This window comes from Hirundo rustica, chromosome 15, assembly GCF_015227805.2.
Source record: "Hirundo rustica isolate bHirRus1 chromosome 15, bHirRus1.pri.v3, whole genome shotgun sequence".
Taxonomy (NCBI): Eukaryota; Metazoa; Chordata; class Aves; order Passeriformes; family Hirundinidae; genus Hirundo; species Hirundo rustica.
The window spans coordinates 8,623,822-8,648,380 of NC_053464.1; the positions used below are offsets into that span (position 1 = coordinate 8,623,822).

Genomic DNA, 24,559 nt, shown 5'->3' on the forward strand with positions numbered 1-24,559 from the left:
GTGAGGCAGAGACACTTCACAATCCAATCTTCAAAACACTTGGAGAGTTAAACCAATGTAATCTTTGAGTTACAGTGATTAATAAGCTGTTTCTGAGATAAAAGTGAATGTGTAGCTACTAAAGCACAGATTGCCATACCCAGTTGTACCTTTTTGTGGGTCACTGTTTTCAGCCATTACAAAGGGGTGTGAAATCTTAAAAAAGAAGATCTCTAGGAACTTCAGTTGGAGAAGATAGAACTGAGAAGCTGTTGAGCCATCTTTATCTTTCCCCTAATTCCTTCTCTTCTACTTTGCCCTTGACTTCAAGGGCTGTGGTTGTTTGGGATCCCCTGTGCCCTGTTGCGCCCTCCCAAGGGTTACAATAGCAGTTGTGCAGTGTGGAAAGCGTTGTGGTTTGTAGGTAACTTGCAAAAATCACACTGAAATCTGTGTCTGATTGAAAACAGAGCCAGGATCACTGTGCTGCAAATTCTAGCTATCAAGATGACAAATCTTCTTCTTTTCCTTCTGTTTTGGGTTGAACTGTAAAGGCACAGTCCCTTCTGCCACTGTGATCCCAGAGCTTCTTAGTATGGCAGATGCTGCAAAGGAGCTTAAAACTTTCTCATCCTTGATAGGCCATGAATACAAGATTTATTGTCAATAAAAAGGTCAGATTTAGCATGTAATTCAAATTTATATGAGCTAGAGTGCTTTATTTTGGGTTAGAATACCTTATTTGGCTGTAAGTTGTACTAAAAACTACTTCAGCCTTTAAATAGAACCATATATTGTACCTAAACCAGCTTATTAAAAAAATAGAAAGCAGTTTATGGCAATCCATATTTGGTGCTTCCTCTGACACTTTGCCAAAACAATTTGATCGTTTACAGGGACCTTTAAAATCCCTTAAACCAGCAGTTCCTTGAGCGAAGGTGGTTGTACATCTCTTGGTAAATCATCATAAATTCCAGTTATTTTTAAGTAACTCCTGTATCTGTTTTTGCATCGTGGTTCAGGAGACGCCCAGCCCATTGTGTGGGGCTCGCTGACCCCTGTAACAGCTGTTGGAGGATAACAGCCTTTAGACTGGTAGGGGTCTGATTCACAATTGAACTGGAAACATATTACTGACCTGGGGATCTCATTACAAGCCTTCTGAGCCTTTCAGGGGCCATCAGTTGACTCTTTTGATTGGCAATGCACTAATGAGCTAATCATGCTGAGGTTTTCTTTCCTCCCTTACTGAATTTGTACAGTAAAAGTATTGTTCTCTTCCCATCTGGTGTCTGAGTTGGAAATTGGTAACTGATATACTAAAGGTCAAAGCTGGAGCCAAGCATATAATGGTAAAGGGATTAAATTGTATTAGTTAATTGTAATTTAACTTTCTGTTCATCCATTTTCAGTGGAACAGGTTTGACTGACTGGTTTTTTATGTGATGTAAATTTGTTTCAAATCAGATTTTGGACTCTTGGTGTAGAATAGGTATCTGTGATAGTTTTGAAAATAAACTCCTTTTTCCACATCTGTTTAGTTCAGTTCTTACTAAAACACAGAGAGAAGCAGCACTGTAGCAAGGTGAAGCTAATTATTTTTTAAATTCTGAGGCAAGGTTAGTTAAAACAAAAAACCCTAAACAGAACAAACCCCAAACAAAACAGTAAATGAATGTTATACATTGTATAATAGTTAAAGGATATTTCAAAAGCTTTACTCCTTAAATAGGATAACTTTCTTCTAAGAATAGACTTAGTAATTTCTTTCGGTTTTTAGACTTAGTTCTTACTCAAAGTTCTCATGTTGCAACACAAGACTGAAGCCATTTGTTTGCTACAATAAAAAACATTAGGGTAGCTTCCTACTCCTTGTGCCAAAGTCTGAGTTTTTTAGAGAATCTAAAGATACTCAGCAATTTTTACTTTTTTTAAATTGAAATTTATTTTAGTTCATGGCTGACTTGGTGATATTCACATTAAAATTTGTTTTATACAGAAAAAATTATAAAATATCATGTATTATTTGAACTTTTATAGATAAATAGGATAAACAATATTCTAAAATTTACTTTCTTTTTTCTAGTGCACTAACACTTGAGGATGAGAAAAGAATGTTAGCAGCTCTGATAAACGGATTCATAAAAATGGTGAGTGACAATTGTGTGCACCTTAGAGCTGAGATTTTTGTGTTCCATGAGGAATGAGTGCTTCAGATCACTGAAAACCACAGGCAGTGAAATAAATGTGTCTGTGTTCAAGAAATGTCACACAGTGCTGAAGCTGATTCGGTGAAAGATGAAAGTTTAAAGTACACATGTTGTTTATTTAATTGTATTTTCTGCTAGTTTTGTAAATCTCCTGTAAAACAGAGCACATATTAAAAAGTTAAACAGCAACTGAAGCATCTGAGAGGTCGCTGGTTTATGTGAAGGAAGTTTCACTACTTAGCTCTAAATGGAACCAATACCAGCTTTCAAAAATACAAAATAAGTGTAACTTCTTTGTTATTCTATTTCTGCTTATCTTAATTTAGAAATAAGATAATTTGTATCATTAAATTAGTAGTCCCAGGGGAATCTCAGGCACTTTGTCTTGAAATTAGTTTTTAACCCATCCCTCGCTCTTATTCCGATAAATCTTTTGTTGACCTCGGTTGGTTTTGTGAGATGTCAGGGTGTTTTAGGGAGACTTTCTCCAGCTTTTTGTATTCTCTAACCATTACTCTCAATGCCTGTTTTTTCTTTCACATAGAGCTGACAGGCTCTGTGTCTATTTGTCCTCTTTGTTCTTTGATGCAGTTCTGTGGATTTACTCTCAATGGTTGTTTTTTCTTCAGCTATATTAATCTGCTCATTAATGTTCTAATACCGTTTTGCTTTATTAAGCTTTACATGCAGTATAATACAGTGTCATTTCCTTTAGGAGGGCTTCTTGCATTGAACAAAATTTGATGTATCTTGATAGTCCTGGTTTAGGGGGAAAAAATTCCATAGCAGCAAAATGACTAGTTACAAATTTAAACCAGCACACATTAAGATGTGGAGGGAAAAGAAATTGTTACAGTCATCCTTACAGTGAGTCTTTTTGGTGAAAAAATTTATATTTTTGGGTAAGTTTTCTTGAGACTAGGACTCAAGAATCAGCAGTTGTACAAATAGAGGAAAAGCAAAGACATTTGTCTGTAATGTGAGAAGCAATCCTTTGTTTTCTAGTGCAGTTCCTTTGATCTTTCACCGTATGGATTAAATGTAAATTTTATTCTAATTTTGCAAAAAATTCTTTTGCATGTGTCTTGAGAAATAATAAATAATGCAATCTTTACTTCTATTAGAAAAAAAATTGCAATAGCATACTTAAACCTAGACTGCCTGGAGACAGTTCCTCATGCTCTGCTTTTAATTGACAGCTGAGACACTCCAGCTGACAGCACTTGGGTTTTTTTAAATCTACAGGGTTGGAAGAGGGTTGTTCTCACACAAAGGTTGTTTTTTCACTTCTTTCCTGTCAGAATGCAAGGTTACAGGCTTTTGCCATATTGTATAAGCATGTATTTATTAACCAAACTCAAGGAAAACCTACTTTTCTTATTGGTTTATCTAATTAGGAAAAATGCTATTTTCTGTTGGAGGCCCTTTATCAACTAGAAATTAGAGGAATCTGAATACAGATTCACAGATCTATTTCTATTTTTCTGAGGTTTTTTTGTCTTGCTTTCTAAGTATGATCAAAACCAAGCTTTTGTCTCTCCCGTAAAGAGTTCTGCTAGTTTTGAAAACACTTCACAAACCTAGGATTTAAATTTTGTTTTCTTGAAAAATACCTGATCTGTAAACTAGACAATCATGTGAAGTATAGACAAAAAAACCCCAAAAAACCAAAGCAGTAAAACTTTAATGTTTCCCTGAAGCTCAAGTATTGCAGACAGTTAAAAGAACAGAGAATCTCTGACTGCTGTTTGTTCTTACTGCTGGGTTTTCTCCTTTGCAATATATAGGGATTTTGACTTTTGAGCATCTGTGGTTTATCTGCATGCAGTTTTACATAGATATAAGGCCTACGCTGGTAAAGTCTAGGAACCTTTTTTCTTTTATAGGTTTCATTTGGCCGTGACTTTGAACAACAGCTGAGTTTCTATGTTGAAGCCAGGTCAATGTTTTGCAATCTGGAGCCTGTTCTAGTCCAGCTGATTCATGTAAGCTACTGTTTATCTACATTTCCTCAATAAATGGGGATATATTTGCAGTTCTCTCATTCCCTGCTCGCATTATTGGTCTATGGTAAATTAAGTCTGAAATATTTTAATCAGGTGTTTATAAAGTGAACTTTGACCTCATCTCTGGTTTTATCCCCTAAACACTCTGAAGTTCTTGCTTGACTGGCATGCATGGTATCATTGCAACAAAGAAAACGAGCTATATTGCAAGAGATTTCATGTAAAATAAAATAAATGGCACTTCTGTGCATTCAGAATTGGGGTTGCCTCTTCCATAATCCTCCATCTAGGAAAGATGAGACTGTGTCTGGCTGCAGATCCAGGCAGTGTCCTGCTGTGACTGGGAAGGTTAATCTCTTTTCTGTATTGAGTCACAGGTGAGCATTAACTGCATCTGATTCCTTAGCAGCATTGTATCTTCCCTTAAATCCTTTTGTTATTTTGGTTTTTTTAATCCGTGTTAGCTAGAAATCATGATTTTTGTGCTAGCAAGGAGGTGACAGCACTATAGCTGGGAAGGAAAGGATAAACTAAAGGCTTGAATAAAACAAGTCTGCTTTCACAAATTGAGTCATATTTGCTTTAAGGAACAGTTACTAAAATTCTCCCAGTAAAAAGTAAATAGTACAGTGGGGACACATTGTATCAGGGTTCTTTTGGACACTGGCTATTCCCTAAATGCATGCAGTAAAACATGCAGGTTGTTATTTGTCATTGAGGCTGTGCATTTTTCTTAATGGTTTGCTTTTGTTTTATGTGTGTAGTCTGTGAACCAGCTAGCAATGGAAACCAGAAGGGTGATGAAAGGAAATCATTCCAGAAAGACTGCTTCATTTGTCAGGGTAGGTCTGACTAATAAACCCTGAGCCTGCTTTCTTTGCAGGTAATACTGTCCACTTCCACCTAAGTTTATAATTCTTGCAAAACCAATATGTTAGTATTTTTTGACACTGTTTGTAGTCCCATTTTCTCTTGTTACAGTCTTTCCTCTCTAAAGCCAAATGTTGCTGTTTAAGAAAAAAAAAAAAAAAGACCCAAACCATCTAATAGCAGCTTTGTGCTGAAAAAGAGGAGCAAGATTGACTCCCTCTCCAAAGGAATGTTCACCAGAGAGGTGTTTTGTGTGAATTCTGGAAAGCTCAGCTTTTCAAATTATATTTGAAATAAAATACCAAATTTCTATGTAACTCAGTCACAGAGAGAATGGGAGATGGGATATAAAATATATTCTAACTTCTGTCTCATAATATCAGTGCTGATATGCTGAAATCAGGATTTGAATTTCAATTAAGGTGCTCCTTTCAGCTTTAGTGCCTCTGAGTCTATACAGAAATGGTCAAATGTACTTTGAACTGTGCACAGGCCATCACAGGATATCCAGGTTGCTTTTGTTCCTCTTCTAACCTGAAATGTGGCAACCAAGATGTGTCCATCTGGATGTGGGAAGCTGTTTGTGTTTGCACTCCAGTTCATGGCAGCTCTGTGCTGTCCTGGGCAGAGGGTGGCTGGGCTGACACTGGGCAGCTTTTCTGCCTGGGGCTGCTTGCTCCATGCAGGGCTTTGGGCTGTGCCCACAGGTCTGCAGCTGCAGCACCTGGGCTACATCTGCTTCCTCCCAGTACACGCTGGGCACCTGCTCTGACCACTTGGGCAGATGCTTTCTCCCTGAGGACACTAATCTGCTTTTCTAGTTAGCTTTTGGTCTTGAGCTGCAAGGTGGTTACCAAGTGTAACCCTCTCCGAGGGTGGGTTACCTAGGAGAGAGGGACTTTTTGAGCTACAGTCATACAGAGTCAGTTTTGAGCTTATCTAGTAATATTAGCAATTTTAAAAAATTATGATTATTGAAATACTCATTAGAAATTTAAAATTGCTGATTTTTTGGGCTTCATGTAATACTTGCTTTGTATTGAAAATCTTTCCCAAAATTGATTTATAGATTTTGATTCCTGATTGTGTATTAAATCAATAAAGACTGTTATAACTCTGAGATAGGAATTTTATTAATTTTTTTAAAATTTACTTTAGGCTTGTGTTGCCTTCTGCTTCATTACAATTCCATCTCTGAGCAGTATCTTCACACGTCTTAATCTGTATCTACACTCTGGACAGGTTGCTCTGGCAAATCAGTGCCTTTCACAAGGTAAGGCTTGAATTTGTCTACTTGAAGGCTCTCTTATTTCAGAAATATTTCTAACTGTGAAAAATAACTTGGTTGATGTTCTAAGTCATATGTATATTTATGATGCAATTACAATACAGCTCTGTTTCAAACACTGTTAAAGCAAAGCTGTGTCATATTAAAGCAGCTCCTCAACGTGATCTCAAGAGCCAGGACAGCTGATTGTAGTTGACATAGTCCTGGCCAGGAGGTAAGTTGTCCTAAAATACTTAGGAATTAGGAAAGCATGGAAAATTTTTATCCTCCATAATTATGCAAGCACTCTAATCACAAATGATATGCTTTATTATAATTGAAAAAAGAAATGAAAGCATCTGTTTAGTAGTTCACAGACTGACAAAATCCACCAATGAGCTGGAAAATAATTCCAGGCTAGGTCAGTGACAGCAGAAACTTGTTACCAGAGCACCTGCATGAGAAATGCTTAGCTAAGAAAATGTGCCACTGTATCAGAGTGAAACAATGGCATAATAGCAGATCATATGAAGACTGAAAAACACATTTTCTTTTTTTGGATCTGAATTATTGATTAAAAGGTGCCTGAGCACATTTTCAGTCATCCTGTTAGTTCGGTATTAAGTAATAGGAGATTCTGACAAAAAGTGATTTGGGGAAAAAAATGGGAGCTCTTCTGGCATCAGAATGAACATTAAATCTGTATCACCATTTGATATGATCTCGTTCACGTTACAAATGGAAGTCAATCTGTTCCAAAAGTCTTCATATACTTTTAACTGCTTGCAGTATTTTTCTTTTCCTTTTTAAAATTATGTCATTCTACTTTGTTTTGTAATTTGAATCCTGAGTTTAAATGTCTGCTCTCCAATAGTAAATGCTTTTCCTTTACATATTTCCAGTGGAGCTGTGAGAGTAATAAATTGGGTTACTTTGCACCATCTTTTGTGGTGGCTATTAATTCTTTGTGTTAGCCCTGTGCTTCTTCACGAGAGCTTGTTTTTCAAGCTCTGCATTTACCAGCAAGTTCCAGCTGCACAAACAAGCTGACTTAGGATGCTGATTAAGACCTTTTAGTGCACAGTGACTGTTGTATTTCTTTGTTTTGAATCTGATGTTGCCCATACAGCAAAGCAGAGGGATTTAGAGTAAAGCTGACTGTTGTGTCCAAGTTTGTTGTGCAAATAAAAGATCTGCAAAGTCTGTTGTTGTGCAATTAGCACTGTGCAGTTTCTTTCAGAGTTTACATAAAATGGAATCACTTTTTCTCCCTGTGGTGTTTTATTTAATTGACCAGCTTGCCTTATCCTGTATGTCAGTTTTTGTTATTGTTGCTGCGTTGCAGAGCTTCTCTTATTGTAAGCACATCCAAAGCAGTTTTTCTGTAACATTTGGTCTTTGAGAATTATCCCCTGACCTTGTTGGGACCCACTCTGATTTAATACCTTCGAACTCATAAACTGCTTTTCCACTATTTTTGTGATCCAGTTCTTCTCTGAGTGAGACTCCTGGGCCCCAACAATTGTCCAGATTTTCCAGTGTGAGGGTTTACAAATGTGCACAGCTGTTGTTTGACACACGAATACAGTGCACTCACAATTACCAGGATCTCCATCCTGAAATCTTTTAAGGTAGCAGATACATGCAAAGTATTATGAACTCAGTCTCTAAAATGCATGTTTGTTAACCACACTCTCCTGAATTTTAGACCAACAAGCTAGAGAGAGAAGCATTTGGTCCATCTTTGCTTTTGTTAAAATGAAGCAAGAGCACAACTGATGTTGAGTAACTCACTTCATTTACCAAGGTTTTATAGTTATTCACTTTTTTGCTCCCCTAGCAAAGCTATTTGGGGTATAATTTGTACTCAGAGACATGTCACTTGCATGAGTAATTTAGCATGTGTTAAACAGTTAGGCACTGTCTTGGGACATTTTTTTGTGAACTGTCTTTCCATATGTTGATGCACTGAAGTCACATAATGTGTCCTTGAAAGTTACTTTTCACACAATTTAATCTGTATCTCAACTGAATGAATAAAAACTAAGAAGTACAGATTAATTCATAACAGCAAATTTCATTCCAGTCAGTTAACAGAGTTAACTGGTGCCAGTTAGACACAGATCTACTAAAACCAATGCAGCGTGAAGTGAAGATTTAAGAGTGTGCCATTAATGATAGCATTAGGCCAGGAAGGGAAACTGTGCCTTTTCTGTAACTTTTATTTCATGCTGATTTGAATTAGCTTAATTAGTTTAAAATTGTGAAGAGAAATAAAGCTGAAAGGTAATGTGCCTGATCTGATAGCTCAGTCAGCAGTGGTGCATGCATGAGTTTTGTGCATGCACTTCCTCCTTGAATGTTCCAGCTGGTGTTTGTAACAAGGTAAAGTCTTGGATTTTTCTCAATTTTAAGTTTCTATGGGGAGTCCAGCTGTTTCAGTGAGTTAACTTTTCACTTAAACACATAACAAAATTGAGTACAACTACTTCTGTTGGCAATAGGAAGGTGTCTCTAAATTGCCAATGTATCTATCTTGAAAAAGGAGGATGTGCAGGTCGTAACAGTAAATGAATTTATGAGTCTGAGGATTGCACTGATAAACTATCAGCAATTGGAGAGCCCCAGCTAATCTGCTTATAGCTGGAAAAGTTTGGGATTTGCCTCCTTTCCAGTTTCAAGGGGCAGCAGTCATAACCATCAGTCCTCGTGTCTCGCTGCTCCCTTTTCCTCTGTCCCAGCCCTGCTTGCTTGGATTTGCCACACTGTTAATCAAATGAAGTGTTTGAACTCATCCAAATGCTTCAGTATTAGAAAATTGTAATTTTTTTGTGGAATACATTTTCTTTAAGACAATGAAGTTGGGTCAGAACTGTGAATTTATAGGCTCACGAAACTCCAGCATTAATACACTGACGGATGTCTGTCTGGGAACGTTCAGAATGTATTAAAAATGACTGCTGTCTCTTTCATCTCCAGATCCCAAGAGCTGCTTTAAATGAAATGAATCTGTAATTATGTTTAAAATGTTTTAGGTGAATTTGCCCCGGATGCATAGTTTGTATCTCTGGAGAGCCTATTAAGAGCCCACTTTTGAAAGGAAGATGCTAGATTTTGCAGAGATGAGCTTTTCATTTTTCTTAACTGAGCCACTGAGCACTGCATGCTGCCAGCGGAGAATAATAAATTCTCATTGGTCATGCTTTCTGTCATGGGGGTGCTGGGACTAAATTGAGATTAAATGTGTGCTCCATTGAGTCACTCTTCTGGACTTCAGAGATATAGGTATGATTTTCATTGCACACATTTCCTCCCTGTGGAAATGCTGCTTTTGTCTGTCAAAAAAGAGACAGCATGAGTTTTTAATGTTTGGTCACAGCATTCAGCAGGTGGGTAGAGATGACGTAACTTTCTGGTAATGTGTGTTAAGCAGCATTTTTGTTTTAAAGGCTGTGAAATCTTTGCCTCACTTGAAATAACATGCTGAGTGAATAAGGTAATTCAGCTGATTCTGTCTGACTGATTTCACTGGGATATTGTCAAACATTAAACTTAATATAAATGGAGAGCTTGTCCCTCAGATCAGCTGCTGCAGACCCTTTTGCTTAGCATATGCAGATTTTAATTCTGAAGCATACAGTGCTTAATTCACTTCTAGGTATTTGTTTTGTTTTCCAGTTGTGGCTAAAACACAGTTAGACATAGTAGATTGCAAAGAAAATTTCTTTTCTACTGCATAAAATGTTACTTTTCCAGGACTGTTCTCTAAAGGCTTCAGTCACACTCTGGGGAAAGTATGGTATGGAATATCTAATTAGTAATTTTAAATCGTAGTCTAATAATGGTTTGGAGTATTTTCTCAGTACTGCTAGATAACAATTTTTGGTATTTCTTAATCTTCTGAAATCTTTATGGATCTGAAGAGTATAAATAGAGAGAATTTGAGGTAAAGAGTTTAGAGAAATAGGAACATGAAGAGATTTTCCTAATTACAGATACTAGGACTTCTTTTGGCTCATGTTTCTCTGGTGAGGGTGGTATATGGTGACTCTGTAATCTTTTAAAATACTGCTTTCCTTGAAGGCAGTAAAAGAGCTTTGGGAAAGGAGCGATGTCATGCTGTTTTCCTTACAAGCAATGCTAAGAGTTGCTTCATTTGGACAGAACTGTGACCTCTTCTGTTACCTGGGATTCCCAGAACTGGAGACTTCTCCCATTTCTTGAGCTTTTTCTTGATCCTCTCTTTATCCCAGCCAACCACTTTTCTGCATGATGTGAGAGAGGTGACATCTCTGTCTCTGTAAGCTTTTCAGACTAGTACTTTATATCAGTTTGTCAGTTTTTCAAGTCTGTCTAGCCCATGACCTGTTTTTGAAAGTGTCTTGTAACATCTACTAAGAAAACAATAGTGTAGAATGATGCTTCTTGGCTTTCAGGGGCAGGTGATTTAATACAACCTTCAACAAAGCTTGTGTATGGACCAGACCATAGTATTTAATAAATAGATGGACCAGTCCTTGGGAATTTAGTATTTTTAATTAATTTTTACTTTTTGGCCTTTGTAACTTCATGTGATAGTGAGTTCCACAGTCACCTGCTACTTGGAAGTGTAATGTTTAGGGATTAATTTATGTTAAATGTTAGGTGAGTGGCTCAGAGCATGCTGCTGATCTGCTGGAGCAGAATTCAGTCATTCCTGATTCATTTTCCTTTTGCTGTCTATGAGATAATGTAGTCGGTAAGTTCCTGAAGAATCTGCTGTCAGTATTGACTTTTCTAATAAGGAAACAGTTCCCTGCCCTAGCACCTTTTGTATCTTTTTGTGCTTTTGGAAATGAGAAGATTAGGACTAGATTGGATTATTCCAGGTAAAAATGCCCAACAGCAATTTGAATGATACAAGGACACCTCAGTTTTCCATTACTCTCCTAGTGATTCTAATAATTGCCTCACCTTTTCAACAGCTGTTTAGGACTTTAGTTTTCAGGAAACAATCTATAATGATTCCAAAATCTTTCATGAGTGTAAATAGCCTATTTAGAGTTTCTATAGTTATAGCAAGGGCTGTTTCTTTCCCCACATGCCATACTAATATTAGAGTTCATCTGCTGCTTTATTGCTCAGAATCATGAAATGTATCTGTGATGCTTTGCAGTCACGTTCCAGACCAGTCTGCAAACATTGTCACCTCCCAGCTCATCCTAAGGACATGTCTCTGCAAAACCTTAAGGAATGCAGTAGTTATTTTGCTCCACTGTGAAAACATTTTATTCTCTCTCCTTTCCCCATCCACTCCATCCTTTTTTAAGTTACATACCCTCATGAGGACTTTTTTCCTTATCTTCTTTCAGTTTAGTTGTTTAAAGAGCCTTTTCTATAAGGATAAATATTAAAAGTTTGGGGTTTTTTTTTAAATCTAAGTATTTCTTAATGGAAATACTTTTAAACACAGTCTCACTGGTTCTCTGGAAGACTTGAGAGACTTCTGAGCAATGATTTCTCTCTGCAAAAAACTTACAGACTTTCCAGCCTTGCATTGTATTTTTTTTTGCATGCCTGCTCATTTGGGGTATTTTTTTGCCTCATAATAACAGTAGAAACTATAGTATTTAACTGCAGCATTTATTATTTCAAAATTTTCATTATTACTGGTGGAGCTTTCTTTACAGACTGCTGCTGATGTGGTATCTCACAGTCTTTAGGGATCACGTAGAATTTAGTGGCAGGCTGTAATTTGTGGTTGGTTTTGGGGTGGGTTTTTTTTTTCTGAGTGAGAGGGGAGGCAGTGGGGTGGGGTGTGTGCTGCATTTACTGATTACACCTTAAGAATAAAACATCTTGTGTGTAGTGTCCTTGCTGATACTGTCTGATGGCACTGTACAAATCTTCCACTTATGTCTCTGTGTGCCTTTGTCTCGAAGTACTAATGCCTTGTAACAATCTTTAATCAAGCTATGCCTAAAACTGGCTCTACCAAGCTTCATCCACATAATTACCTTTTTATCTGCAGCAAATTCATAGTATGAAATAGTATGAATTAACATAGTACCTTCCAGTTCACCAAGCAGCAGTGCATTCATTTCCTAATGTCAAGTTTCTTCCTTCAAAGAAGTCTTGGTTGTTTCTGGATTGGAAGTGATGTGTAGAGATCTTTAAGCTGGAGAACAATTTGCAGTAGTTCAAGGGAAAACCACATTTCAACACTGTGGCAAAACTCTCACAGTGACCTCGCCAATGAGAGAAGGAGATTCAAATGTTTACAACCCTTGGTTGTCAAAACGGTAATGGATTCATTTATTTAACAGAAAAAATAGGGTAACAAAACCCCCACACTCGCATCTCAGTAATTTTTTGCACTGGAGTACAAGCTTCATTAAATTTCCAACATCTGTTGGATGTGGAAGCAAAATCTTCAGAGTATTAAATTAGGTTTGACAGTGTTGTAATACAGGGAAGTGGTGTGGAATGCAGAAGATGTGCACGGTCCCTGGTTTTGTCCTTTGAGTGGACTTAGCCTGCTGTCATTGTAGCCGTGACTAAAAATACTTTGGGTATGTTAAACGCGCTCCCTTTTGCTCTTTGAAGGTGGACTTAAGGAGTTTAATTGTTTTCCCATCTCTGACTGTTCCTCCTTATTTTTGCCTGCCTGAAATCCTGAATTCATACAGTTTAATTGGCTGTCAGTGATACAGAAAATACAATGCAAGTTGAATTTTTATATATAGAGAGATGGATACATAGAAATATATGGAGGTACATATAATTGTGTGTAGGTATAATTAAACATGTGCACATGTGGTGTTGTGAATATTGTCAGTAGCAGAACATTCAACACCAATTTCACTTGTTTTTTCTTCTGTAGGAGGCTATTTCTGGAAGTGCTGACTTGGATATCCAAGACTGTTAGTTTTTGTAGCCTGAAGGTCAGCATGTATGCTTGGGGGAAAGATTTATAGGATTATGGTCAACCAAAATGAAGGAGCTGCTGTGAAAGGATGAATTTAGTGAAGCATGAAGTGTGCTACGTTCAGAGCACTGCACAAGATATTAACAGCAGTTGGGGAAGGCTTCATCATGGTGATTTGTTGTAATGCACAGGCTGCTCTCCCCTTATCCAGTTTAACAGTGGTTCACTTAAGAAGCAGTATTGTACTTTAGGCAGATAAAGAAAACAGCACCCTTCATTGGAAGAAGCCTTTTTTACCTTCTTTTTGGTTTCTTAATCAAGAACATAAGATTGTTGTGGTTTTCAGTGCTTTTTAAGTGGTTCCTTATACCTTTTGGAAGCCAGAAAAAGCAGTATGGTTTTATTTTAAAATATCTCTACAGTAATAGTTTTGAAAATTAAATTTTAAAGATACAGATAAACCATCATTGCATAACCTCATAATTAATGTAATTCAGAATTAAACACTGATGCTCATTTCATACTTGAAAAAACAGCATGTCTGTGACAACCTTTTTAGTGAGCCTTTTCTCCAAACTCAGAGCATGTAATGCATACTCTGACACTCTGCAAGGATGGTAATATTTAGAGCACAGGTCACTTTCTGCAGTCTGTAATAAAAATCTTTGCATTGATATGCATTTATTTTTGCTTCTTATGAAGCACATATATCTTGAATAAATGTGCTTTTAGCATTCCAGCACAAAACCATTTCACGGTTAGCACGGATTGGCAGGACTTGCTGTAAAATGAACATACTCTCCTTTGCCAGTTCTGGATGTACCAAAGTGAAATACAACTGTTTTGTGCTGTATTGCTTTTTTGGCTTGCCTCTCTGCCTTGAGCAGGGGAAGCAGGGGGTTTAAAAAGGCAAGGAACAAGGATTAAAAGTGTGGGGCAAGAGCCTCGGTGCCCCCATTGTGCTGGGACAGTGGCGGTGTGGGGTTTGCAGCCACGTGCACACAGCCCAGGAGCAGCAGCTGTGTGGCTGCCATGGGTAGGGAAGATGCAGATGGAAGCTCAGGGAGTTTGTGGCAGCAGGGGCAGGTCTGTGGTGTGGGCAGGCACCTCTGGGGGAGCCACCACTGCTCTCAGCAGCCCGAGGAACGAGGAGCTCGTGGCTCTGAAGCTGCTCAGCCAGGTGAGGAGGCAGCTCGCATTCGCAGCAACGGCGGGAAGCAAGAAGAGTAAATTGAATCAAATTTCAGGTTTTCCAACTGAAGAGAAGGGGTTTGGGGTTTGCACTGTGGCAGAAGTTTGGAGGAGAACGTGAAGGATTGTGATTGCTGGGAGAGCAGGCGGTAAATGAGGCTGAGGTACTTTGTAGCTCTTTTTTACTGTGGATGCTGATTGCTGCACAGGTCATTCTCGTCCTGTTATGAAATAACTTCAGAAGGCAGGAGCATTCCCTGCACAGACATGGGGACTTTGGTATGCAGACTATTCTCTAAGGCACATTTTTTCATTTGTCTGGTCACATGTTTTTATTATATGGTGATGTGGGACACACACTTTTTTTTTTTTTTTTTGAGGAGACAGCTGTGGAAGTGACAGCAATTCATTTACTTGTGCTAGAATGAACATCTGCTGCTGCCTTCCTTCCTCAAATAAAGCTCAGAGAAAGATTACTTACCTTCCTTTGGGTTGGCTGTCTAAACTTGTAAGTTGGAAATAAACATTCTTTCACCTCAAAACAAATGTGCAGAATAAAAGGAAGGACAATGTTTGATGGCAGGGGTCTGTGTTCTAAGCACTAAAAAGTCCAGAAGGGCTTGAGCAGTTATGTACTGAAAAAACAAGAGTGAGAAGAACTACGGTTTTTCCAAAGCACATGTTTCTCTGGTATTCCTCATAAGCTTAAATTAGATATCAGTTGGTACTATATTTAGCAAATTTGCTTGGAGTCTCAAATGAATTTTTCCAGAGCAAGCTGTGCTCCTGGAAATGCCCTTGCCCGCCTGTCAGTGGTATCTCCATCCCAGCCACGTAACACCTCTTGGCTTTCACCAAGAATTCTCCCTTTGCCTTTGATAAAAGCTGATTACATGGCCTGGGTCTCTGCTCCTGTAAAATAAAGATACGATATTAATTCTGAAGGATGCTTTGACGTATGTGGCTCAATAGCTTGAGTGGGATGTGGATATTTGGATATTCTGAAATGTTGCCAAGAAAGTGCAAAACAATGTTGTTGTCAGAAATTTTTTTGTGAACTCAGCATATATGGGAGGTCATCTATTGTAAAAGGGAAAATATTGTTGCTTTTAATTTGTGAATATTAATAAACTGAAGAATAGATGTTCTAGTGTTTGGAGTTTGTTTTTTTAAGATTAGAGACAATAAAGAGTTACGAAAAACCTCTTAATAGCTATTTTGCCAAGGCTGTAATGGTGGATGGTTTCTCTAATTCCTGTATTGTGATTCTTGGAAAAAGTCCTTTTATCTAGGTAACCAGCAGTACCCTGGGTTCGGGTACTATATTAATATTTTACTTTAAGAGATTATAAATAATTAGAAATATGAAGTTATTGGTACTTCCTTAGAACTTTTAACAGCCTTTTATGAATGAACTGATGAACAAGATAGCATGAACCTTTTCCCCCACTGGATTCCCCATTCTCCTGTCATAAGCATTTCTTTGATAAGTCAATTTTGAATCATGTGCTAATTTCTTGTTATGTATGCAATACATATAAAATGATGGTGTCTCCTTGTTATGCAAAGGAGAAGAGTTATATTTTCAGACGTTTTGAGTTATGTGGGAAATTCCTTTGAAGTAACAGCATAATTTGAATTAACACAGATTTCTCAAGAATCAGACCACTGCTGAGTCTTGGGTTTCTCTGCAGTTAACAGAATTCATTTCCTGTGATCTATTTGAAACAAATTCAAAGCAACCATTTGGGTCACAGGCATGGCTGCCATCACAGCTGGAGTGATATAACAGAACTCTATTTTTATTTTGTAGCTGATGCTTTTTTCAAAGCTGCGGTGAGCCTTGTTCCTGAAGTGCCAAAAATGATCAGCGTAGATGGGAAGATGCGACCTTCTGATGCTTTCCTCTTGGAATTCCTTTGTAATTTTTTTTCCACATTATTAGTTGTTCCGGTAAGTTGAGTGTGTATGGATAGCACATAGATTAGTATAGACTACTTAGACTTTCCTGATTAAAAATTTAGAGTAGACTGGGCTTCTGGAGTGGGAGGTGCAAGGATTAGTTTTCTGTGAAAAGATAAACTGTTCTGCTCATTGGCTGCGAAATCACTCACCCCAATGAAGGATGGGGAGGGAGAACAATTGTGTGGAGGTGGAGGTACAGCATTGCCCCTCTCACTGGAAGTGGATTTGGGATAGAGTGAAATCTCACCATCATTTAATTGTGTAAACATAATTTACTGGTTTATTAGCTAAGTACTTAAAAAACTCTAATACATGAGGAGGGAAAAAATACAGAGCTCCTTTTAGTTTCAGTTACTTTGGTACAGGTTGCCTAATCATTTGAGTGAAAACAGTAATTAGAAGATGTGTTTTGGCATGATCTTCCTCTTCTGATGAGTATTTCACAAAGTACTACCATTCCACGCCCTTCCAGTTTTTAACTAACTGTCAAGTTTAGAGAGAGATGTAATTTTCCCTCTGAAATGTTTTCAGTTATATCTAAAAGATTGAGGGGAAATTGTAAATTTACCTGGAGGAACAGAAAAAGAAGTTTGAAGTATATTCATTTGTTCTTGGAGAGAGTGAGTTTTTCTCCTCACTGAAACCTCCCTTACAGTTTTCTCCTTCCTTTTTCCTTTGCCTGTTTGGTGAAGCACCCAGTGTGGTGCTGTTCAAACCCTTGTTGTCAGAGCTGTGGATTCCCCCTGTTCCAGTGGCAGGGGTTTCCCAAGCCACGCATGTTCAGGTGCTGTTAGGAGGGAAGGGGAAGCTGCCCCTGGGATTGTGTCATTGCTGTCCACTGACTGCAGGAGGCAGGCAGGAAGGGAGGCTGTGGAGTGACTCTGATCATGAACAGGTGATTGAAGCAGGGAGTGATAAACCTCTCAGATTCACTAATTCAGAAACTAGCTTCCTTAACTTTGTTCCCTATTTACAGAAGATCAAAAGGAAGTGTCCCCAGTGGACTGATTTGTCCTGTGTATCTTAGTGCTGCTGCTCCAACTGCCAGCTGGAATTAGCCGGGTGCAGTATTAAAGCTGCTTATAAAAACTCCCAGCTTACATAAAGCAGAGTCTTTCTTTTCATTTCATGTGAAAAGATTGTTGATTGTCTGTAACTCACTTCCCAGTGTAGGTGTTCTTCTGAAACTCATAATTATATGAGTAATACACTACAGCTTACTGATACGATTTTAATAACAAAATCTACCCAGTGTTTAATTTTAGAGGCTTAGCTGTTAAGAAGCTGACAATTAATTTTGTACTGCTCCCCTACGACTACAAAACAAAGCATTCCAAAATTTGTCTGTGCAGGCTGCCTGGATCATGTTCTGATTATGGGTCAAATGGGCATTTTTAGATGGAAACTGGAAAAAAATTTCAAAGGATTTGCAGGAAGCACACTTAAGAAAAGTAGCTGTCAGCTTTAATTATATTGTAGTTCTGCTTTTATAGAGCTCAAACTGTGACTCTGCACCACTGAATGACTGCAAATAATCCTATTTTTGTTCCAGGGTTGTGGTGTAGTTTAGACCTATCTTTTTTTTTTTTTTTTCTCTGTAGGACCACCCAGAACAAGGAGTGTTGTTTCTTGTGCGAGGATTACTAAATGTGATCCAGGATTATACTTGGGAGGATAACAGCGATGACAAAGTCAGGATTTATACTAATGTTTTGCATTTGCTGTCTGCAATGACTCAAGAATCATTTATCTACCATGTAGATAAAGGTAATACCTAAGGGGGGCTCTGGCTCCTTGCATTCCACCAGGGCATTTGTAGTATTGTCTTATCACCACAGCCAGTTAATGAAGACGGGTAATCAGTCTCACAGAATGGATTATTTTTCTATCCAGTTCCAGGTATTGTAATTTAGAATAATCCCAGGAGCTGGCTTCTGAACAGGTGCAGTCTGTTCTTTAGAGTGAATCTGTGCAGAGTGGGTTACTGGGTTTCCTTCTGGTGGTATTGGTGCAAATGCTTATAAATGTGAACTTTTCAAGTAAAGATTATGCATATCAAGGGTTTTATTTAAGTCTAAAATACTTAAAGATTTATATTTATCCTTGGTGTTTCATCCACATTTATTAAGAACTCCAGTTTTCAGAATGTAAAGCCTAGTCTTCATCATTTAAATGATGTATTTGCTGCTTTGAAGGCAGGCTTTCAGTTTTGGAAATTGCAGTCAGTTACAAAAATATTCAGAACAGCTAGAAAATTCTAAAGGTTTTACATTTTGTAAAATAGCTGCCATCTTTTTTGTAGTAATTTTTGGAATATTTTGATATGCTCTAAAATTTGAATATTTGTCTTTGGATTAAAGATTACTAAATTAGGGTAGGGTAATAAATAAAAATCTTTTAAAGCATCCTGGAAGATTAATGAGTCAGAGAGGCCAAGATGGTTGGATTTTTTTCCTTCAGTTGCACAAGACTTTCAGCGAGGGGCAGGCTGGAATGTGTTCTGCAGTTCTGCTGAACAGTCTGTCAGATTTACTACCCATGACAAAACAGCTCTTGCAGTTAGCAGCACAGAAAATAGCTGTCAGTGGAAGTGCTACTCTGTAGTAAATCTGCTGTTCAAATTCTGTAAGGAAGTGTGCTTGAGATTTTTCTTTCGCTCAGTTTTTTATATGACCAAAATAGCTGCTTAATCCCAAGATGAGGAATCTAAATTAATTAGATTTTAATGGAGACAGGCATGGAAATATAAATGAGTAATTTTTGCCCTGTAGTAGAGCAATGGGGTTTTATTCTAGATGGACCTTCTACCTTAGCTTCTTGAAGTTTACTTGGAAACAGGGTATTATCTTTTATCTTTTGTGCTTTCTGATTTACCTAGAATATATTTAAACCTAAAAATTTCTTTTCCCAACTTCTTAATAGAACATAATTAAATTAGGGCAAAAGACATGTTTAAAATCTCAGTTACATAAGCTGTAAAAACTTGAAGAGCTCTCTCCCTCCCAAAGATCCTTTAAGGTCTTTGAAACTGAAAATAATACTTTTTGAATTTCTGTCCATGACTTTGAGGTAATCATGGGTTTATTTGAAGGAAAAAAAATAAATGCAGTTTCTTTCAAAAATGTGGTTATTTTCACTAAATAAAACACAATTTGTTTGGCTGAGTGCTGCTGCCATTGAAGATGATGGCCATACTTTCTAAAGTGATGGGAGCAGGGAGTCTGTCTATGTGGAAAACCTGAACATTGACATGATATGTTGCTTAACATTAAATCTAGGAGATACTTGTGAGCCTGGCTGCATCCAGGAATACAGGACTGGCTTTAAGCTAAAAGATTCTTCTCAGTGTTTTGTTCCTAAAATCAAAAGGACATCGTAGGCAACCAAGTGGTAGGCACTTAAAAAACATAGTTCTGTTTGTGTTTCATGGAGGAGGATCATTTCAGGACTTCCAAAGGTGGTCTTTTATCAATATCTGAAGTTTTCAATAGCAAATAAATGTATAGCTCTTTAGCCAGACCTAAGTTTGAATTCATCTCTGCAGTTGATTCCAATGATGCTCTGTATGGTGGAGACTCCAAGTTCCTGGCTGAAATTAATAAACTGAGTGAAACAGTGGTGTCACAGATCCTGGATCATCTGAAAACCCTGGGAAAGGAGGAGGTATGTTCTTACTCAGCTTGATTCAATACAAAACCAAAAGTAATTTGGAGTTGAAGAAACAGACCACCTTTGACCAGGACTTGGTCTTTTCAAAAGCTTCAGGAACCTCATAACAAAAGGAAATTGGGTATTTTTACTTGTTTAGAAAGTGAGACCATCACATAGGCAGGCTTGTGGTGGAGACACCTAATGATGTCCAATTCTGTAATGAGCAAACTGAGAGTTCACAGTTAGTCTGTTACTGGGGAAAATACAATGAAAGCCACCTATAATTATAAAAGTTTCAGATCCCAGGCACTAAGATGATGTCAGGAGAGAGGTACAGAGGGAAGAAATAGTTTTGTCTTTACTCTGACTTTAGTGTATTTGTTCAATATAAAATGAAGAAAACTCTATGCAGCTTATTGGATTTCTTGATTGGAATTCAGAGGCTCTGAGGGATCAAATCTAGCTTAATGGATTGTATGTGAAAGGCAGGTGACTGATATTTACTGAAATAATGAGAACTCAGTGTTCTGTTAATGTGCCTGTTTCTGAGAATGGACCCTTCCACAGCTTCCCAATCAGCCCTTACTGGATGGCTTCTATTGATAGAAATGTTGTGGCTCCTGGCCTGGAATGGAAGGGCAGGGCGTGATTGATTTGATGGAATTTTTAAGATGGGCTCTTAGCACAGTAGCCCAGAGTGTTTGCCAATACAGAATGTGTTAAGTGATACATATTGGGAGGACACTGTGCTAAGTTTAGCCTTTTCTCTGCTTTCGCTATCCTGTTTGTCCTTCCTTTGGCAATGGCAGAGATGTAAGATGAAAATATCCTTTGCTCAAATCCTCTACATCATTGTACACATCAGCAGAGGGACCAGTAGCAGCAGAAACAACCGTTCTAGCACAGGAAATATAAACAAGAGTTTTCAGGACTGTGGGTTGTATATTGAGGATTTTTTTTGCATCTGACTCCTGTATGGAATTTGTGGGTAGGAATGTTTGTAGAGTTTGAAATCCATGGTTTCTGAAAGGCTTTTTTTTGTTCGTCTTCTCCTTTCAAGCACGCTTTGAATAAGGAGATCCTGTGTCAGTTCACTGAGGCTGTTGTTGCTTGGAAAACTGGATTTAAGGCTAAGCAGCACAGATATAGGTGCTTGACCTGTCTTTACCTCTACAGCCTTGGATTTGCTCCTCTGTCCATCATTATTTACAAAGAGGGACCATTTGTTTTGTTTTGCTGAGTGAAAGTCATTGAGAGATTTAGATTAAAATTGCTTTGTAAGAATGAATAGTTGTTTGAGGAAGCTGTTGTTGCTGAGGAAATAGAAGTGATGAGAATATTATCAGAGATCCCTAATTGTGCTAAAGTAAAGCTAGTCATAAAATCACTGTGTTATTTGGATTGCTTCAGTGTTGGTGACCTTTTATTATTCATCTTCTTGGCTGCACATTTAAATGAACAAGGCTCTAATGATTTTGTGTTTTTATTGGTTCATTTCCTTTAAAAGCTATAAAGGAAAATAAATTTTTCTCACAATAAAATCCTTTCAGCAAAATGGGAACTTGGAAGAGAACAATGCATCTTATTGTTAACACAGTGTGGTCTTTTCAGAGTATTAGAGAATGCTTCATTTATGTGACAGGACGGGAATGGAAATTTTTAGTTCTGGACAGTTCTGTAAAGTTCAAGCTGTTTCTGGTCAAGAGAACACGTAGCAGTGAATCCTCTCTGCTTTGTGTGAGAGGACGACTGCTCTTATGCTCCTTAAGGTCCCTCTTCAGCAATTTTAGGGGAAGTAGCTACAAATATGGTGCAAATATGTTCATATCACCAGAGTTTCAGTGAAATAAAAGCAGGGAAAAAACATCTTTGGTTAAATAAATAAATAAAAGATTAGACTGAAGAAAAGCCTGAAGTTGCGTTAATTTAGATTGATGATAGTGGTTTCTCTAAAAATTTACAGCTAGAGCGCCCTAAGTGCAAGGTTGGTTGGTGGGAGGATGATTTCTATGCAGTTGTAGGGAGTCTGGAGTTGTAAATGTGTCAGACCTACACACAGTGTTGTGCCAAAGTGGTATGAGACGTGGGAGGCTTGTGTAATTCTTTTATTTACAGCAGCTTATGTTGATTTACAACTACTGCTGTTTGTTGCATTTTGAATGAATATGAAAACGATGACTGTAACTACTGCTGTGTGTTACAAAGTGCCCTTTGAACTTCGGAGAGCTCCGAGAAGCCGGTGAGGTCAGGCTGGGTATTTTGGGATGAGTGTCCAGTACTACGGGAATATTTTTGTTTTCATTCTAGACCCTGAAGCGGCAGAGCCAGCTGGCACTCTATTTCTTTAACACCATTCTGGCTCACGGGGACCTACGAAACAACAGACTGAACCAGCTTTCAGTCAATCTCTGGAATCTTGCTCAGAAGCACGGCTTTGCTGACACCAAGACTATGGTAAGGGAGGGAGACAGATAATGCAGAGAAGGTTTAGTTCTTAATATCTTTTTCCACTCTTTATTTGGGAAAAGGTAAACATTTTCTTGGTCTGAATAAACCTCATCTCTTTACAAGCTACTATCTTAAAAAGAATCAAATTACCTTAAAACCCCAACAACATTTTTCTAAATCCTTAACGAACAATCGGCTTCTCTTATTTCAAGTGGTCTGTATCTTTCTAGCATCTTAACAGTATGACAAGCATTCAGAAACCTGAAAGTGCTGGTTGTTCTTAACTTTTTGATCAGTACAGAAAACTAGCTTTAAGAGAAACACTGCATTTTTATTTTGTGGAGGCACTGCCTGGTGAAAACTTGTAAAGTGGCATTTGAGAGCCTTTTAAGAAACACATACATAATAATGAGCTCTGAAATAAGCAATGCCAAGTGCTCACAAAGCCAGTGGAATTTAGGGAAAATCCTGAGACTGGTTAAAACCCTTTCACAAAGATGAACTGAAGGTTATGAAATGAGAAAAGAGACTGAAAATCTCCAAATACCTTTCTTTTCAAATCTAGGTGAAAACCCTAGAATACATCAAGAGGCGGAGCAAACAACCTGAAATGAGTCATTTCACAGACTTGGCCCTTCGGCTTCCTCTGCAGTCCAGGACCTGACGAGAGCCTCTTCCAAGGAGTCACCTGCACAAGGGAGCATGGAACCAAGGCCAAAAATCACTGATCTACATTCTGACTGCAAGAAGTTCAGCGTATTTACTTTCCATAGTGAGACACATTTACTTGGGCCCAGTAAAGGTAAAACTGTTGTGAGTGCAATAATTTAACGTGAGTTTCTGTATCCAGTTTTACCCTAGTATTGTTATTTTAAATGATAACTTACATTCAGTAAACAGTATTTTGAACCTCTATGGCTGCAAAAGCCTTTTGAGATCTCATCTGTTGTCATTTTAACACAAAAGGAAGATAGTCTGTACAAATAAGTTCACAGCCTCAAAACTTCATCCCTCTTGCAGAATAGTCTCTCTCCTCTGCAGAAAGCAGCATTTCAGTACAATAGACTAAGTTGTCTCTCTGCTTTGGGATGCTGCCCAGCATTTTTCTGGCTGGTTCCAGTAGCAGAAGAAAATGGCTGAGGTGTAATGTTCTAATTTCTACAATACATTTTCACAGACACATTTATGTTTTCATTTTAGTCCAGTGGAGTTTTGTAAAATGGAAGGAATCTTTAAGTGCTGCAAAGGAAAATGGAAATTATGCAAAGTCCTCTATATTTGCAAAGTACACTATCACTGAATAAAACAATTTGCAATTCATCTGTGTGTTCTGGGGAAGTTTCTTTGTGTATACAAATCTATCACCTTACCCATGTGGAATTCAGTTATACGTAGTTTTATTTCTAATAAAATTTCACCACTTCTGCCCCATGGTAAAGAACCATGTTGAGACCTTGTATCTATTGCTACTTTTGCTTATTTTAGTAGCTTGAGGGCATGAATCCAGCATTTGTTTCAAACCAGAAGAGAAAACAGAACCTCAACTACCTGAATTTTAGTAAAACAAGAGCTAAAACCAAGAAGGGCTGGTGGAAGCTGGTGCTGAACACTGAGAGCACTGCTGCAAAACAGCCTCACGTTGAGGTAATGGTGCTTTTAACGGATACTTTAAAGGAGATGGTTTTCTCCAAGACAAGTTTAGACCCTGCAGGAAGAGCATCTCCCTCTTCCCAGATATGGGAATGGATTCATGGCAACCCCTTCAGATGGGTAATTTTCACTTCCTCTCAGGAGTTGCCCAAAATGCATCAGAACCACGTGCAGGTTTAAGTGTGTTTTCTGCTGGAGGCAGATGCTTTCAGGTAGAGCAATCCATTGCAGAAGACTATTGTGGAGAGTGAAGCTGTCTTAAAGAAATGTAGTTCTGTTGGTGCTACACTCCAAAATGCTTATACTTTCATTTTTAGATAACAGCTGCTGATTGAAAATCCAACTGCCAAAGCACAATTCAAATACAGAGGATGTTCAATGCTATCCATTAATATAAAGATGTTAGATTTTTAAG

General features: G+C 38.0%; 1 protein-coding gene across 3 annotated transcripts in view; it reads left to right on the top strand.

The window, feature by feature from the left end:
• The window catches only part of VPS35L (VPS35 endosomal protein sorting factor like), a 47,672-nt gene extending 23,858 nt beyond the window's left edge, over positions 1 to 23,814 (top strand). For all 3 annotated transcript variants that reach the window (XM_040079285.2, XM_040079284.2, XM_040079283.2), the window contains exons 23-31: positions 2,066 to 2,129; positions 4,076 to 4,174; positions 4,960 to 5,037; positions 6,224 to 6,338; positions 16,244 to 16,383; positions 17,997 to 18,162; positions 19,940 to 20,058; positions 22,354 to 22,500; positions 23,060 to 23,814. In XM_040079285.2, coding sequence (XP_039935219.1) covers positions 2,066 to 2,129; positions 4,076 to 4,174; positions 4,960 to 5,037; positions 6,224 to 6,338; positions 16,244 to 16,383; positions 17,997 to 18,162; positions 19,940 to 20,058; positions 22,354 to 22,500; positions 23,060 to 23,158 — 1,027 coding nt within the window. In that variant the 3' untranslated portion in view covers positions 23,159 to 23,814. The remainder of the gene's footprint in view (positions 1 to 2,065; positions 2,130 to 4,075; positions 4,175 to 4,959; positions 5,038 to 6,223; positions 6,339 to 16,243; positions 16,384 to 17,996; positions 18,163 to 19,939; positions 20,059 to 22,353; positions 22,501 to 23,059) is intronic.
• Positions 23,815 to 24,559: the final 745 nt, after the last annotated feature.